The sequence below is a fragment of the Vanessa tameamea genome, chromosome 17 (assembly GCF_037043105.1).
Source record: "Vanessa tameamea isolate UH-Manoa-2023 chromosome 17, ilVanTame1 primary haplotype, whole genome shotgun sequence".
NCBI classification, from domain to species: domain Eukaryota; kingdom Metazoa; phylum Arthropoda; class Insecta; order Lepidoptera; family Nymphalidae; genus Vanessa; species Vanessa tameamea.
The window spans coordinates 6082909-6099455 of NC_087325.1; the positions used below are offsets into that span (position 1 = coordinate 6082909).

A 16547-nucleotide genomic window follows, 5' to 3' on the forward strand; every position below is an offset into this window, starting at 1 on the left:
CGTACTTACTATTGGTACAATTAAAACATATAATTATCACAACAGATATATAGTAGATTAAACTCAAATCATATATATAATACGTATGTACTGTAAAGGCTATAATTTAATTATTTTTAAATGAACCGCATGACGTATTTGAAGAATATAATTTCAAAATCATCTGACACTGGCAGAACTTTGGACTTCCATTGTCTTGAACGATACAACATCCGGTGGAAGAATTATCAGTCACAAAAATAAATAAAAAATTAGCTGTTCGAATTAATTAGTATTCTACCTCTTAGTAACATGCGAAGATTTAGCGTTTGATTTTATTATACATATGTATACATATAATTTATATATTTTTATATATCGATTAATATTAAGATTATAGTTTTATTAATCTCGAAATATTTCTATATTTTTAAACTAAGACTTATGGACAAAAAAATCGTTTAGTTACAAGCTATACATTTTATGATGGAGCTAAAATTACGGTTTTACTAGGAGTTTATTCTAAAAATATTTAAATACCTATTAACTAGCAGCTGTCTTCGTAAGCGATTTTATATAATACTTAATTTTAAACATTGAACGAATAAGAGCCAGGTTTGCCAATTTAATATATTATTTTAATGACGTTAATTTAAAACTTAACTAAAATATTACCACGTACTTTCTTCATACACTCCCTTTAGTTTTTAATTTATATACAACTACATCAAATATTGAGAATTTATTTATTTCTACTGACGACATAAATCTCGTTAAAAGTTCTGGATTTGATCTGGAAAGATATATTTCTTCTAAATGAAATTTTGGTATTTGGTCAAATATTTATTAATAATGCACCAGACTCAGATCAATAAATAGTATCGGAGAAAATTTCTGTCAATAAATTTGTTACTAATATATATATACTAGAACTAGATAAAAAATGCGTAAATTGAATACGAATTTAAATATTGTCAAACGCCATTAGTATGTAGATCAGACACGTAACCTAATAATGTAACGTTATGAAGCCATCAACCTACAACTTGGTACCTAATTCTGATAGTATTCGTATATTTTTATAAACAAATATTATAGAGACTGACTTGGGACCTTTGCTTATCTTTAACGAGCTTGAACCCTGAGAAATAAAATAATAATATTAAATAATAACATTAGCGTATATATAAATACTCAAGATGTTCTACGTTTGAGTCTGCAAAGAATTTCTAAACAAAAATGTTACCTTGTTAAGTTATTGTTTAATATAAATGACGATACCGATATTATACACGCTATTATAGTATTATAAGAGTATTGATACAATATATACATGTAACAGAGAGGTACAGACTACATTAATAAATAAATATTTAATAATATGCAAGATAATTTTAATTTCGATCATAATTACCTAAAACTATTAAAATCCCTAAATTTAATCCAAAGTATTAAAAAGAAAAATAAAATCTAGATAACTTGCTCGTAGCTACACGTTGATGTAAGACGAACTTTATAACTCTTTGTTGATTTTTGATAAGATAGCAGTTCTTAGATAAGTTAAAGTAAATTCTGGTACTGGCTGCTTTGTTTGTTTGGAGATATGTCTTTGATTTAAAAAACAAAATTGTGTTTTATATAAGAAGATTTCATTTATTGAAATAAACCAAGAAAATAAGAGAATGTTTCTTATTAATATAGTAAAAAAAGAAATTTTATGGTAACACATAACAATTTACATTTTGACATCACATTAATTTCTGAATTAACTAACCAAACCTGTACCTATATTGTTTTTATAACATAAAGTTTACTAATATTTTCTGAATATCAAAATGGTGGCATACACAGAAACAGAAGTTGGTACTGGCAAATATTGTTGATAAAAGGATTTCGTCAATTTTTAAGTCTTCAATAAATTGACTAATGCAAAAAGCATTTCAAATCCTAAGGCGCGTACTGACAAAGATACAGACAAGTTTTATAATTGTCTTTAGAATATACATATTCAAGTAGTAAATTCTCCAAATTTATTTACTAATTCAATATATTCATCAAATGAGCCATTCATTCAAAAACCACATGGGAATGCAAAAATTAAAAACAACCCAACCCAAATTAAATTTTAATTAAATGATTGACACTCCTTCATTACGAGTGACCTATTCCGCATATATCATAGTTTTCTGTTTATGTTGATGTCATAATCAAATGTAAAATTCTTCGTAACATTTCTAATTTCATAATAGCCAAATGGGTATTCCATGGGGTAACAGTAATGGGTATATGGTATTGTCGGTACCAAGCCCCAACTACACTACTCTTCAAACTTTCATTTTGAGCAGTCATTCGTTATCATCATGAAGAGACACTCAAGGTAATTTCTTTATTATTATAGTGAAAATTCCTGTTTAAATTTGAAGTGTTTATTAGTTTAACTTCCTTTACCAAAATAATCCTCTACTATATTCAAGAACTCACCAGGAATTAAAACTCGGTTTGGAGCTGATGTAGACATTTAACTGAACTGAAGTTTTATTAACAAAGAAAAAAAAAATCAACATAATTTTGCAAAACTAGTGAAAACATCAAATAGTGAAAAAATCAAAACCCCTGATTAATTTATCTTACATTTTCTAGATCTGAAAGTATGGGAAATGTTCCAGAGAACGATATTGATAAAATAGAACAATCGGCAGCAAAAGGAAATGCTAAGATCAAAAGAGGGAAAATAAGCTTAATAAAGCAATATTTGGTAGATTATTCTGCTAATTCGAATCTTCATGGTCTTAAATATATTGGCGAAAAGGAACGAACTTCGGTCGAAAAGTGAGCATATAATAAAGTTTCATAAAATAAAATTAAAAAGCGCTCTAAATACGCGTAACAAAACTTTAGTCTCGAACTTGATAGATAGCGAAGGATATTATTATTTATCTTAGACTGCCTCGTTTGTCTAGTGGCTCACAGGCCGCAGATCCCGAGGTCCTGGGCTTCGTCCCAACCTTGGTCCATAAAATAATATTGGGTTTTTCAATGAACAAATTTTCCCTAGCAGCCTGGAGTTAGGAAGTTGGAAGTGTTTACTGTTGGTCCTACGGCTGAACTTTTTCCGGTCGCGTCGGATTTTTCAATCCCATCGGATTATGAGAGTGAGGGAATAGAGTGACACCTGTGCTTACGCACACACTTGTGACCGCCGAAAATCGGTCAGGTCAACATTATTATAATTATTTATTTATTTCAGGATTTTCTGGCTCTTCATGTTCACTTGCTGCGTTATACTCTGTGCTGGTCTAATACGTAAAGTGTGGTTAAAATGGAACGAAAGTCCTGTAATCGTAAGCTTTGCAGAAAATTCTACCCCAGTGTGGCAGGTACAAATTCTATTATGATTTATGACACATCTCTTTATCATTAAAAATATCGCAATTTTTTGATTACACATAAACACTGAATATCTTAACATGAAATTCATATTCAGCGTATTTCACAGAAAGTTTTTAGCTAAACATTAACACACAATATATTTCAACGTTTAAAGTAATCTCAGCAATGCGTGGTCGGGTCTGATAGTCTAATTTTAATTAGAGATCCAATAAACTTAAATTATATTTTTACATAACAAAATTATTGTGAAAACTATGATATAAGCTATACTTATAAATACATAAATATAACATTTTAGATACCTTATCCAGCTGTAACTGTGTGCTTCGAAACAAAAGCTCAACAAACGAAATTTAATTTTACAAAATATTATCACCTCTACAACAATGCAAGCACTGTCGGAAACCTTACAGATGAAGAGTAAGTATATGAACAAAGGATAATTTACATAATTGATATATACATTTCATAATCACTTATAAGTACTCACTTACAGTAAAAACAAGATTTTTTATTTTGTAAATTTTAAACAAAGAACGAGTTTGATAGTGTTGTCATAAATTACTCATACTTGTAGAGTAGAATTTGTGTTAATACCACTTAATACCTTTCTTAAAGCTAGAACTATAGCAAATTTATTTGTAGGCGCAATTTATTTGAAGACGTATCTTTAGTATGTGACGATCATCTTGCCCCTGCCGGAGGAAGGAAATTTTCACTCGGAAATGACACAGTCGAAAATCTTAAGCAGGTATGCTATACACAATACAAAAAATACGTTAGACGTCATATTCTTGATTCTTCTTTCCTGGAATAAAAATGACTATAAATCAAAACAAAACATATCGTAGGTATTCGTAAAGTTAGGTACGTAAATATTATCATGAATTAATATTTCGGTTCATTTTGTTACAATTAATAGGTGTTACCGAATGTAACTGAAGTGTTTTTGGGATGCAAATGGAAGGATATACCAAGAGACAGTTGCTCCGATTTGTTTTCACCTATCCTGACAGAAGAGGGTCTTTGTTACACGTTTAACACAATGGGCGCTGAAGAACTATTTCGGACCGAAAAGTAATCTATCGTAATTCGTAAATTATATGCAATTTAATTATTTTATAAAAAAGTGTATTATTTTTTCAAGCTTGAATACTGACTACGATTATTTAGAATATTCAAATAGATCGCAAACTTGGTCTCTAGAAAATGGATATCCTCCAAACACACCGCTTGAAACTTATCCACACAGAGGAACAGTAAGGCTTAAACATATATTTTTATTCATTTATTATTAGTTCTTTTCTATGCTTAATAAAAAAACATACCATGACAAAATCAGGTAACACTGTTTATTCGTATTTTATAAAAAAAATGTTAATTTTTAATAAAAAAGCACAATTATAAAATGAATATTCCTTCAGGGCTATGGTGCAAAAGCTGGATTGGTATTCCTATTAAGAGCTAAACAAGTAGACTTGGATTATCTTTGCAGAGGTCCAGTACAAGGATTTAAGGTGACGCACTCACGTCAAAACAAAGTTTTGTTCTTAATATAGTAAAGGTTTTAATAGAAATGTATAATTTGATTATAATTACAGATTTTATTACACAATCCGGCTGAATTACCACGATTATCGCAGCAATATTTTAGATCACCACTGTCCCAAGAAGTAGTTGTGGCTGTCAAGCCAAAAATGATGACGACCTCTGAAGGGCTAAAACCTTACAATCCAATAGGGTAAGCAACGTGATAACCGTGTTAAATAATAATCGTACAATTTACTAATAATATTAAAACTTTTATTTTGATTCTCTTCTTTTCGATTTTGAGCATAATATTAATAAGCCGTAGACCGACCGTGTGGCAAACCTGCCTATGATGGAAAGGCTTAAGGGCACAAAAGTCAGAACTATCCAGCAAAGGTGGGCATTAACTCGTTAATCCGTTAATTAACAAAGTTAAATAGAAAATCCGTTAACTTTAGTCCGTTACATTAGTCGTTTGTTGACATGCTGTCGTCATTTTATTTGTTTGAATTACGCGCCATGCCACGCTCGTATGTTCGGCGACTGTCGGCACAAGCGGACGCAGCAATAATGAAGAAGAAAGGGATCATTTTTACAGCACTGTTACTCATTTTGAAGAAAATAGGTCAAGAAGCTAGAAATCTCTGAAAAACAAAGCTCAGAATTTGATAAGAACATGGCTGGACACGAAGTTAAAAGAATATTTTATGGGTGCAGCCTTTTTAGGTGAACCAGTGTAAATAAATCTTTTAATCTAGTGCTGCAGTAGAACGTTTTTTTTTCTATGGGCAAAGATATTTTTTCCGGGCTAAACGACCATCGTTGTCGGATGTCAATTTTAATATATTAATTTTTACGAGGGGAGAGATGCATCTAAATTACCTAATGCAAATTAACGATTAATAATAGCCTTATTCTTACCTACTTTTTTATCGACATATATAAATATGTCTTTTATTGTCCTTTCTACTTGTTTTTGTTTTTTTTTTTCCTATTTCTCTCAGCCCAAAAGCAGTATAAGTTTTTAATGGTTAACTTTAACTAGCGTTAAATTTTAGAAAATTTAACGCTCTACCTATTATCGAAGTTAACTTTTTATCTAACGAACTAACGATTAACGAAGTTAACTTTTGGTTTAACTGTGCCCACCAATGCTTCAAATTATCCTAACGACTTTTTTTTTTTAAAATTATTGAATATCAAACACTTAATTATGTAGAAATATATAATTATAGTTAGTAATTGTGATTGTGATGAATAATATATATGTATAATAATATATTTGAATATTCTCATAAATATTTTAAATACTAGATCAAAGCAAAGTTATGGTTATTTATTTGAGTTTAAACGTAGTATAAATAGTTGCAAGTTTTTTCAAATCATAGCTCTCTAACGCTTCTGTTCGAACTTAGAATAATCACTCTGTCTGTCCTTCTCTGTCTGCCTTTTTCACGGGCAAACCACCGAAATGAATTTGATAAAATTGAGTATGAAGTCCAAAGAAAGACAAAAGCTCCTTTTTTGTCTAAGTAATACCTGACGTGCAACGCCTTAACCACGAGCGAAGCTGCGGGCGTCAACTACTAGATTATATTTACTACTTTAATTGGCTGACAAAGTCAATCTTATCTGTTTAGCAATAATAATATTATAATGAAAGTATTAATTAAATTTACCATAGATTACCATTACATTACTACGACCTTACTTTATCAAAAATGCTTAGATAGTATCCTTAACATCTTGAATATGATTCAACGTAGCGTGTCAGTCCTCAGCTTCTTACCTGAATCAATATTCGAGAACACTCAAGTTTTCTTTGATCCCTTGAGATTCAAGGCGTGCTTCTTTTTACAAAGTAATATTTTTTTCCTGTACTGATTTTTTTTTTTACTCTCAGATTTTATCCTTAGATATAAGGTTGCTTTTATTATGGACAAAGCGACAACAGACTACGAGATGAAATAATAAAATATGACATTATTAAAAACTGATAATTATTTACAGACGTCAATGCTATTTCCCTAGTGAACGTTACCTGAAATATTTTAAAGTGTACACGCAAGCCAATTGCGAAATGGAATGCCTAACCAAATTTACTTATGCGAGATGCGGTTGCGTCCACTTTGGCATGCCACGTGAGTCTTTTACAAATAAAAAAAGGATCTATACGTTTTTACAGTTGCTTTATTATTATTTTTTAGCTACCGTTACTGTACAATTGCGTCAATTTACGTTTAAATACATCGTTTCAAATAAAAATATATAGGTACGATATACATATATACGACATCGTAGCACTTAGTAAGTACAGTAATAACTAGATAAGAGTAGTTACAAGACTTTAGTTTGAAAGCAATCAAAACCTCCAACTACTAATGCCTACTGCTACTTAATACTACCTGTAATTTTATTACTTCTTAGTAATATTTAGGAACTAGTAAAGAACACATAAACAAATAAAGAAAAGAAAATCTATGTAAAATCTATCTGAATCATATTTGTATCAAAATTGTAGGTTGGTTTAAAATTAAATTATATCTTGCATCTTTCCGCTATCTCGTAACATCTTGTTTTAACCTAAATTCTATTTTTATCTCAGATGGTCCCGAAATGCAAGTATGCAATGCTGGAAGCGTAGGTTGCATAAAACAAGCCCAAAGTAAGTAAATATATTCATTTAGTCTTCACAATTTTAATATAATATTATTATTTATTATGTAATATAAAAATAATCACGCATCGGATCGGATTTAACAATATATATAGAATATAGGTAAGATGCAATTTAAAGCTTTCTCAAATAAGTAAATAAGTAAAATATATATTATTATAATTCATACTCTTTTTTATATTTATTTAAGGAAACAACAAAGTAACAATAATTACGTTGTTTAATATAAACAAGATTTAAGAAGGTTAATACTCATAAGTAAAATTATGCTTTGCATTAAACATACACACATATAAATAGCGATGAGTGTATTTAATCGATTAGTTGCATAATTTCGATAAAGATTATTCATATCACATTTATTTATGATGACAATTTTACAACTTTCCCTTTTAAAATTTAAATTTGGTTCTAAATCGACATAATACTTCCGGTAACAACATTTTTTTACATAATATCTATATTATGTAACTAAATCATTTCAATTAGAACATTTTTGATATATACATAACATATATTTACTATAAAAGTTCCCTAACGTATTACATATCCGCTTCTTAATGTCTATAAACAATTTCCTCAAGTACTACCGGAAAATAATTTAATTTAAATTTACAATAATTTGGTAAAGCTTAAAAACGAAACTAAAAATAAAAAAATATTTAATTTAATTCAGAAAATCATGAGTACTTAACAAAAACTTCTAAATCTGACTAAAATTTATTGCCAGTTACAAAAGTAAAAGTTTTAGCCATGATTATAAATATGTACATAGAAAGCACTTATAGCTTATTTAAAGCATATTTGATTTAATTCATTAATAATGTTACTTTAAAGTAGCATATAATTTTATTTCATTATTTTTTTAATCATGTTTTTTGTAGTTTTTTTTATAATGATTATTTCTGCCAATTTATTAATACCTATACTATTCTACTATACTACACCTAAACCGCTAATGAGATATATTGCTTGGCTAAACGGGCTTGCAAACCGTCCGTCTCGGTAGATACCATCCTTTAACCACATTTTCTACTGCCAAACACCATTACTTAATTTTTCTTTAATAGTGTAAATAAAAATATATTCCCCTCCCAATGTTGCTGGCGCACTATGTGAGGGATGTTGAATTTTTCTTAGATGAGCAGTGGCGACTAATTTTATCCAAGTAGCCCAATTTTTCAGTCAGCAGTGCCATTCTGTCTCACTACTTTACTTACTTTATTACTTTTAATTTAATGTTCGACTACTACTGTCAATCAATCAATCGCTAAAAGATTTTTTTAACTAATTTTACACATATTTAATTTTTTACTATAATCATTCTTGCAATTTCAGTGGAATTAGTCACAGTTGAAATTCAAAGTGGATTGGAGAAAGAAACCAATGACAATGACACTCTTGGTGAAGCTCGACGAGTAGCTGCAGAATGCAAATGTTTACCAGCTTGCACTTCTATTGAGTATGAAGCAGAAACGTCACAGGCCGATTACGACTGGAAAGCAATTTTTAAAGCTTTCAATTTACCAATAGACGAAGAGGACAAAGAGTAAGAATGGATTCAAGCGTGAATTCAAAATTAAATTAAATAATTTTTTTAAATCACAAAATTATTCTTTTATATTGAACTCAATATATGAATATGTATTACCAAATATTGCAAAATAAAATCACTTGTTCGTATTCTTTTTTAAAAAATACGAGTATTCGCTGTATTATTCTATATAGTGCTCTATATGGCGCTTATAATACTATAAAATCTTCGGGCTAGTGTACAAAATTTAAATTATGTTAGGAACGTCAAAGACAAACATTAATTTTATCAGCATCCCACAGCCAATGAAAATACTGTTATAAGATCACGGTCGTGTGTGTTTGTATATCTACCACCACTACAATGAATTGTTATTGTCATAGCATTACAAAATTTATTATACCTATTTGTAATGCTATGACCGTCATGTTTTGTACATTAGACATGTCAATGCTAAACGACTTAGCGTCTATGATTTGATGTATCTTAACTTGATAAAGTACAATATTTTTACCTAATTTAACGTATTGTTGCATTAATATAATATATCTATTTCAGCCTGTTATATGCACGTGTAATGATTTTTTTCAAAGAAGCCCAGTTTATTACTTCTCGGCGTTCAGAACTCTATGGTCAAACAGATTTTCTAGCCAACTGCGGCGGTCTACTAGGTCTTTTTATGGGCTTTTCGATACTTAGCGTCGCCGAAATCATATACTTTCTTACACTCAGGTTCTTACACACAGTATTATATAACATTAACTCTAATATAAAAAAATATAAATATTTAACTTTTATTTTATTTTCAGACTGTTTTGTCTATTTTGGAAACGTCAGCAATCTAAAAAACGTAACGTTTTAAAACATAATGCACTTAGTCCAACCAATGGACAACTTAAGGATCTGCATATTTATTAATGTTCAATCACACTTCAAATAAAGAAACATTACAATTATTTATTTTTTGAATAAACGCTAAAACTCGCGCTTGTGCACGAAGTGAGTCCACTCTGGAATTCCGCCTAAGGCCTGGGTCCCGACGTCGCGGTGGCGCTCAACACATTTAGAGAAACGAGCCACCAGCCGCGCGTATGTCGCTTGCGGACACTCTAAGGATAACGGCGATTCGCACAATTACTTCTGCACTTGTTTCAAATGAAGGTGGTGGTTACAGCGTATTTTTCTTAAAGTTGTACCTATAGATTTGTATTTTTAGTTTAGAAATAAAATAAATGTAATTTACTATTATAATGAAGTTTATTAAATATTCAGATTATGACACCATGTTTTTATTTTATACAGTACTTGGTCCACTGGGCTTTTTCTTTGGAGCATACCCTATTCTATTGTGTATTTCTTCTGTTGTTTTTGTTGCGCCCGCTAATGATTTAGGGGTATCTTCTTGCATTTCGTTATTTACCGATGAATTGGTTGCTTGTTCGCGTCTATAAGCCTCATACTCTTGCAAATCATCAAGTTTGAGAGTTATTTCTGTTAAAGGTCTTCGTATCATTTTTGTATCTGTAAATTTAAATGATTAAAATTATAAAATGAACGCATCATAATTTGCGTTTGGGGGTGTTTAATTTTTTAATCTGAGAGTTGGTAGACTCTGTGACAAACACATTGTAGAGATGCAACATTTAAAGTTATCGACAAACAATAATATTCTGCAAATGCTAGGTACATTGTCCTTTAAATCCTCCTGTTTAAAATATCTATATATAAGTATAACATGAAATATCTATCAATTCATATTTTTAATAAAATTTAATAATTACGAATTTATTAACTATTAATATAAAGTAATTTATAACAATTTTAAAATTATTTATAACTTGGCCTTTTAATAAATTTAAATCGTATGTCCAAAAAACCTTGGTAAATGAGGCATATTAGTCAAGCCAAAATTAAAATGGAGACTCTCATCGATAACTTTCTGGCTAACTTCATAAACCACCGCCAGACATAAAACGCATCGCACATCACTATCGCCATTATTGAGTGTTCTCTGTTCCGTGTACACGTCAGCTTGCTTAACATATTTTTCAATATTGCTTGTTAAATTAACTAGCTGATATTCAATCGTGTAGCATTAACTGTAATATTCAATAAAATCTTAATTCAACTCACCAAAATGCTGTACCTTGAAGATTATTTAGAAAGTAAGTCCTTCTTTAATTGCTTTGTTACGAACATATACGCCATTACAGTTGGCAGCATTGAAGTAAGCATAGTTTGTTTTTGACCGCGACAATTTAAATTAAATTGAAAAATAAATAATTAAATTTAACATAACTAATTCAGACATGTAACTTACAGTGATTGAGCATCTTCCTCAAGAATTAAGAGACAGATTCACAGAAATGAGGGAAATGGATTTATCAGTTCAGAGTAAGTAAATATATTTATTAAACAAACATTCTTAAATATGAACTTATGTATTTTTTGTTAAAATATAAGTGTTTTACGTGTACTTTCACATTTATTATTATTTATGAAAATTTTATTTCAAAATTATTATTTTTACTATAATATATTTTATTTCTTAGATAACATGGACACATTGGAAAAGCGAGTGCGCACTTTATTTGGTGGGTGTCGACGTGGTGAGATAAACACAGACCAAGCTAATACAGAATTTACTGATATAAAGCGAGGTTACAATAAGACTCTTGAAGAAGCAGATGAGAAAGTAACTTTGGCAAATCAGATGTACGACTTAGTAGACAGATATCTTCGTAGGCTAGGTATGTTAAACAAAAATTTGACTTTACTATCAAACTTAGTTCAATTTTTATTAAAAAAATAATTTAATAAAAAACAACGAAACACAAAGATCATAGATCTATTACGATTGAATTATTTTTAAAATAGATAAAATATTTTTTTTGTTTAATGTTCAATAACAATGTTGCTTGTAATTTATAGACACAGAGCTGCACAAATTCAAATGTGAACTGGAAGCTGATAATAAGGGTGTAACAGAGCTTCTAGAAAAGCGCTCACTAGATCTCGACACAAACACCAATCATACCAGCACATCAAATAACAACCATTATAAGGATAGCAGGTGAATAAAACAAAATATTATTGAATAATATTAAAATTAATGATATACATTTACAACTGCTAGAAATATAAGTTCTATGGAAGTTTCCCAATTAAATATAGAAATGGTTTATGAAAACAAGAGGTTAAAAAATTTGCATCATTATTCATACTCACAAAAATTTATTTTTATCTTTCTATTAAAAATATTTAGATCTAGTTAGTGGTTTGAAAAGGTAAACATAAAATATATAAACATATCTTATCTTAGTGCAATCGCCTTGATCTTTATTAATAATACCCATGTAATTAATATCTTCTTTTAGGTATCGTATTCGTGCTGAGAAGCGTCGTGATAGCTGGGCCACGCGTGACTCACGAGCTCACCAAAGCAATGGAAGCATTTCCAGATCAGAATCTGCCATTCCGGTGCATATTTTTGCTCATAAGTTAATGCACGCTGGCAATGATTGTTTTTTTTTGGAATCAAAAAATTCTTTACAAATTTAATTACTTAAAATTGAAATTGAATTCAGATCATATATTTTATTACCCTTTTAAGTATTACTTTACTGACTAATATTGTAGGCTGCACTGGGCAGAGATTCATACTCCTTGGGCCACGCTGGTAGTGCTATCGCGGCTGCTGCAAGTCAAGCCATAGCTGCTACACAACAGGTAAATTTATTTCTTTTAATCCTAAATTAAAAAGTATACTAAAAAAAGAATTTAAATGCCATTTTGTTTGGACCTTGTAATGCTAATAATATGATAGAATTCTAATCATTACATAGTATAAAACAAAGTCGCTTACCGCTGTCTGTCCCTATGTATACTTAGATCTTTAAAATTACACAACGGATATTGATGCGGTTTTATTAATATATAGATTGATTCAAGAGGAAGGTTTATATGTATGATACACGCATGATAATAGAGAAATACTGATAATTTTAGAGGTTTCTTAAGTGATGTCGTAAATAAACACATTTTGTCGCTTACATTGCAAACGCTGGTTGAACCCTACGAGATAGATCAAAATAATGTACTACAGTATTGTACACTTTAGAAAGGTCTTCAAAAAAGTCCGCAATGGTATGGACTATCTTTTAGGAATAGCCCAGAACAACCATTTTTTATCCTTTACTTTACGAGAAATAATGGCTTATTTTCGAAGCGATTTTAAGCAATTCAGAATTAATCCTTATCTAATTAAGTACCTTAAATACAGTGTGCATTTAATATAGATCAATATAACATTTTACAACATGTAATTTAAATGAATATTTTCGAAGATATAGATTTAAAACGCAGGGACAAAGTGGTTTGTATTGCATAATGACTGAAAAACTGAACGTTGTAAGATATTCTGTAGTATATTTAGTATCAGCATTGCACCCGTGCGAAGCCGGGGCGTTTCGCTAGTAAAATATAATAATAAAATATTTATGATAATTTTATTGAAAAATAAAGTTGAAAACTCACACGTCTCACTAGTGAGTTAATCACTATTTTTAATTCCTAAGTTTGATTCTCACTATAAGAATTCTTTCTTATGCTAAGAATCAAATTTAGTTATGGATGACATATATTTCCATGTACATATATCTTAATTTTTTTACTCCCTAGATGCAACAAGGTCGACGCACCGCATCGTTAAAGGCGTCATACGAAGCAGTAGCTGGTGAACTGGCGCACCAAGCTCACCACCATGCTCATCATTCTCACCACGACCACAGTATGTAACAAAATTATCCTATTTAAAATATATATATAAATTAGAGTTTATTAAAATGGTAACCGAATTATTCTAAATGTAAACATTCTTACCTACATTTATTTCAAATTGTAAAGAATGTTGTTGTCGCTAACACTTTAATATTCAATAACAATTTTATGAAAATCGAATATTATAAATTTAAAAGAAAAATATAATTTTATTAATTTAAAAATTTTACAGGTCAAACCATTCCAACAGCCCACACCCAGAGTACTAGTGCTCACTCAACCTCAACTACGTCTTCTAATAAGCGGCATACCAAACAAAAGTGTGTATAAGTTTGCAAATTTCTATAATTTATATAGCATTATTTTTTTAATGTGTAACAAGTATGTTTTCTAATCTTTTACAGGAAAAGCACCTACAGCTCTTCAAGCAATGTTTCATCACTGCATTCCCAACAATCTGTCTCAGCAGCTGCTAGCCGATCTTCCTCTCCCACCGTCGGGTAAGAAATATTACATTAAAATTGTCATTATGTTTCTTTTTAAAATGTACAACTAGTTAGGAGTTTTCAAAAAACAATTAAATCATATATATGACATAAAATGAATTGCCACTAAGTGGTGGGGCTTTGTGCAAATTGTCTGGTTTGATACCACCCACTCTTCCCATATTCTACAGCTAGTGATACTTAGTATTGTTGTGTTCCGGTTTGAAGTTTGAGTGAGCCAGTGTTACTACACAGGCACAGATATAACAACTTAGTTTATAAAAGCCTACTTGAATAAAGTATATTTTGCTTGAGCTACCAAGATTAGCAGCGCATTGTCGATTTAAGGAATGGTTAATATTTCTTACAGCACCAATGTATGTCTAATTTTTATTATGAATTTTTTTAAGATTAAAATTAACTATCTCCTTAAAACACTCTTTTCCATACTTATATAATATATTTTTTTTTATAAAAAGTGACAAATATTTTCTTATTCTTTTTAGAGCAATGAGTACTGTTGTAAACAATGTAGCAATCGAAGAACCAATGGAGGAGGAATGGACGTACGATCCTAACGAGCCACGCTACTGCATCTGCAACCAAGTGTCTTATGGGGACATGGTTGCTTGTGACAATCAAGACGTAAGTATTAAACACGGAAATATAGTTTCAAATTATATAAGTTTACTTACTTACTGATATTGATTGCAATTTAAGTTTATATTTAAATTTTTATATTGACCTAAAGTTTTCAACTCAAATTTCAAATATGTTAATTATATTTATAATGATTATATATTATATTTTATTCTTGAGTGTATATTTAAGAATATATTGCAATAACAATCAAATAATATAATTTCAGTGTCCATACGAGTGGTTCCATTATCCATGTGTTGGAATTACCGCACCTCCGAAGGGCAAGTGGTATTGCCCTCAGTGCCAAACTAACATGCGTAGGAACCGCGCACATCGCAAGAACTGACTTCAACTACATGCTGTTGTAAAGTTGAAACCATTTTAACTATAAACTTTAAATAATAGATGTTAATGATTAATCATGATCACTTGCGATCAATAATAAAACTTTTAATACTCATTAAATTATTTCATAGAAAAATGTTTCAAGCTATTGATGTGTATAACAAGCTTAAAATTTACTTGAATATGTAAAAATGATAATATGCTTACTTACTGACGGATTTAATGACAGGATTGATTGATATTGTATAGAAAACAATAATGCTGATATTCAAATAAAAAATGGTAAAGTTGTGATCACCAGAAAGGTGATCACGACTTTACCATTTTTTATGTTCATATTTTTTGTGTTTATTTTGTGTGTTCATATTTGTATTATTTGTTTCATATCAATTTCTTGTTTATAAACAGCTTTTATCATCTAAGAATTCCTACCTACTACGAATTTTTGATCTTATTTGTGTTTTTGTAATCAAATTTATTGACTGACATTCATATAAGAACAAAAGGCAAAAATGTTAAGAACTATTAAATATATTTTAGTAATAAAACACTTATGTTGTGTTTTACGTTTAGTACTTTATGTGTATTCATTCCTATTAAACTCATCGTAAATATATGTAAAAAATACTTAAACTAATAAAACAATTAAAACTCCAAATTTGAAAAAAAAAAGCAATTACGTCACCTTTGTAGATCTCTTTTACAACTTTCATCTGTTCTATTTGTCTTTTAAAATATTCCTTAATACTATGAAGATGTGTAAGATGTACCTATGTGTTATATTAGATTTGCTCGCATTTTATAATGCAATATGTATTAGGCTTAAATCATAAGAATAGTAAATAAACTTTTGAAAAATCTTTTTATATTTAATTTCTCTGTTTTAGTTATGCAAAATGAGTTAAGAGGTCAATGATAATTAATAATCTTATTTATATTAATAGCGTAAGACGATTTTCGTCCCAGTGATTATGAGACGATAGCTGCACATAAAAAAACGGTTAGTCTCAATTAGAAGAGCCGTAGTGCAGAAAAATAAAGAGGATTCTTGACTGCAATTTATTAAATTTTTATGAATTAATTTTAGAGAACGAAAAAAAGTTACTGGCCACGTAAAAAACAAATGAAAATCCTGCGAACAGATGTCGTCAGTTAACAAAGAAATTAAATTTCAAAAATCTGTCAA

At 29.7% G+C, this 16547-nt stretch overlaps 2 protein-coding genes and 1 long non-coding RNA gene across 3 annotated transcripts; 2 read left to right on the plus strand and 1 right to left on the minus strand.

Annotated features, from left to right (window-relative positions):
- The first annotated feature begins 2295 nt into the window (after window positions 1-2295).
- On the plus strand, window positions 2296-10288 carry LOC113400591 (pickpocket protein 28). The gene is made up of 14 exons (XM_026640235.2): window positions 2296-2356; window positions 2620-2808; window positions 3227-3356; window positions 3668-3789; window positions 4015-4120; window positions 4292-4446; window positions 4517-4628; window positions 4794-4886; window positions 4971-5110; window positions 6910-7040; window positions 7505-7564; window positions 8915-9125; window positions 9669-9842; window positions 9920-10288. Exons 1-14 carry the CDS (start codon window positions 2340-2342, stop codon window positions 10026-10028), a joined length of 1749 nt encoding a protein of 582 aa, XP_026496020.2. The 5' UTR covers window positions 2296-2339; the 3' UTR covers window positions 10029-10288.
- A 67-nt stretch (window positions 10289-10355) lies between these two features.
- Window positions 10356-11321, minus strand: LOC113400597 (uncharacterized). The gene is made up of 2 exons (XR_003369071.2): window positions 11244-11321; window positions 10356-10631 (listed from the first exon to the last, which is right to left on the minus strand). It is a non-coding gene; the product is annotated as an uncharacterized LOC113400597 (long non-coding RNA).
- LOC113400592 (inhibitor of growth protein 3) lies at window positions 11095-15499 on the plus strand. Its single transcript, XM_026640236.2, has 11 exons — window positions 11095-11275; window positions 11433-11504; window positions 11663-11860; window positions 12042-12183; window positions 12488-12590; window positions 12750-12839; window positions 13791-13899; window positions 14122-14209; window positions 14294-14389; window positions 14881-15019; window positions 15243-15499. Exons 1-11 carry the CDS (start codon window positions 11248-11250, stop codon window positions 15360-15362), a joined length of 1185 nt encoding a protein of 394 aa, XP_026496021.1. The 5' UTR covers window positions 11095-11247; the 3' UTR covers window positions 15363-15499.
- Window positions 15500-16547: the final 1048 nt, after the last annotated feature.

Excerpts from the sequence above, each read along its gene's own strand:
- LOC113400592 (XM_026640236.2), top strand. The coding sequence starts at position 11,248 with ATGCTGTACCTTGAAGATTATTTAGAAA. Across the intron at positions 11,276-11,432 it reads CCTTGAAGATTATTTAGAAA|TGATTGAGCATCTTCCTCAA; the intron begins GTAAGTCCTTCT and ends TGTAACTTACAG. Across the intron at positions 14,210-14,293 it reads AAGCGGCATACCAAACAAAA|GAAAAGCACCTACAGCTCTT; the intron begins GTGTGTATAAGT and ends AATCTTTTACAG.
- LOC113400591 (XM_026640235.2), top strand. Across the intron at positions 7,041-7,504 it reads CGTCCACTTTGGCATGCCAC|ATGGTCCCGAAATGCAAGTA; the intron begins GTGAGTCTTTTA and ends TTTTTATCTCAG. Across the intron at positions 7,565-8,914 it reads TTGCATAAAACAAGCCCAAA|TGGAATTAGTCACAGTTGAA; the intron begins GTAAGTAAATAT and ends TTGCAATTTCAG.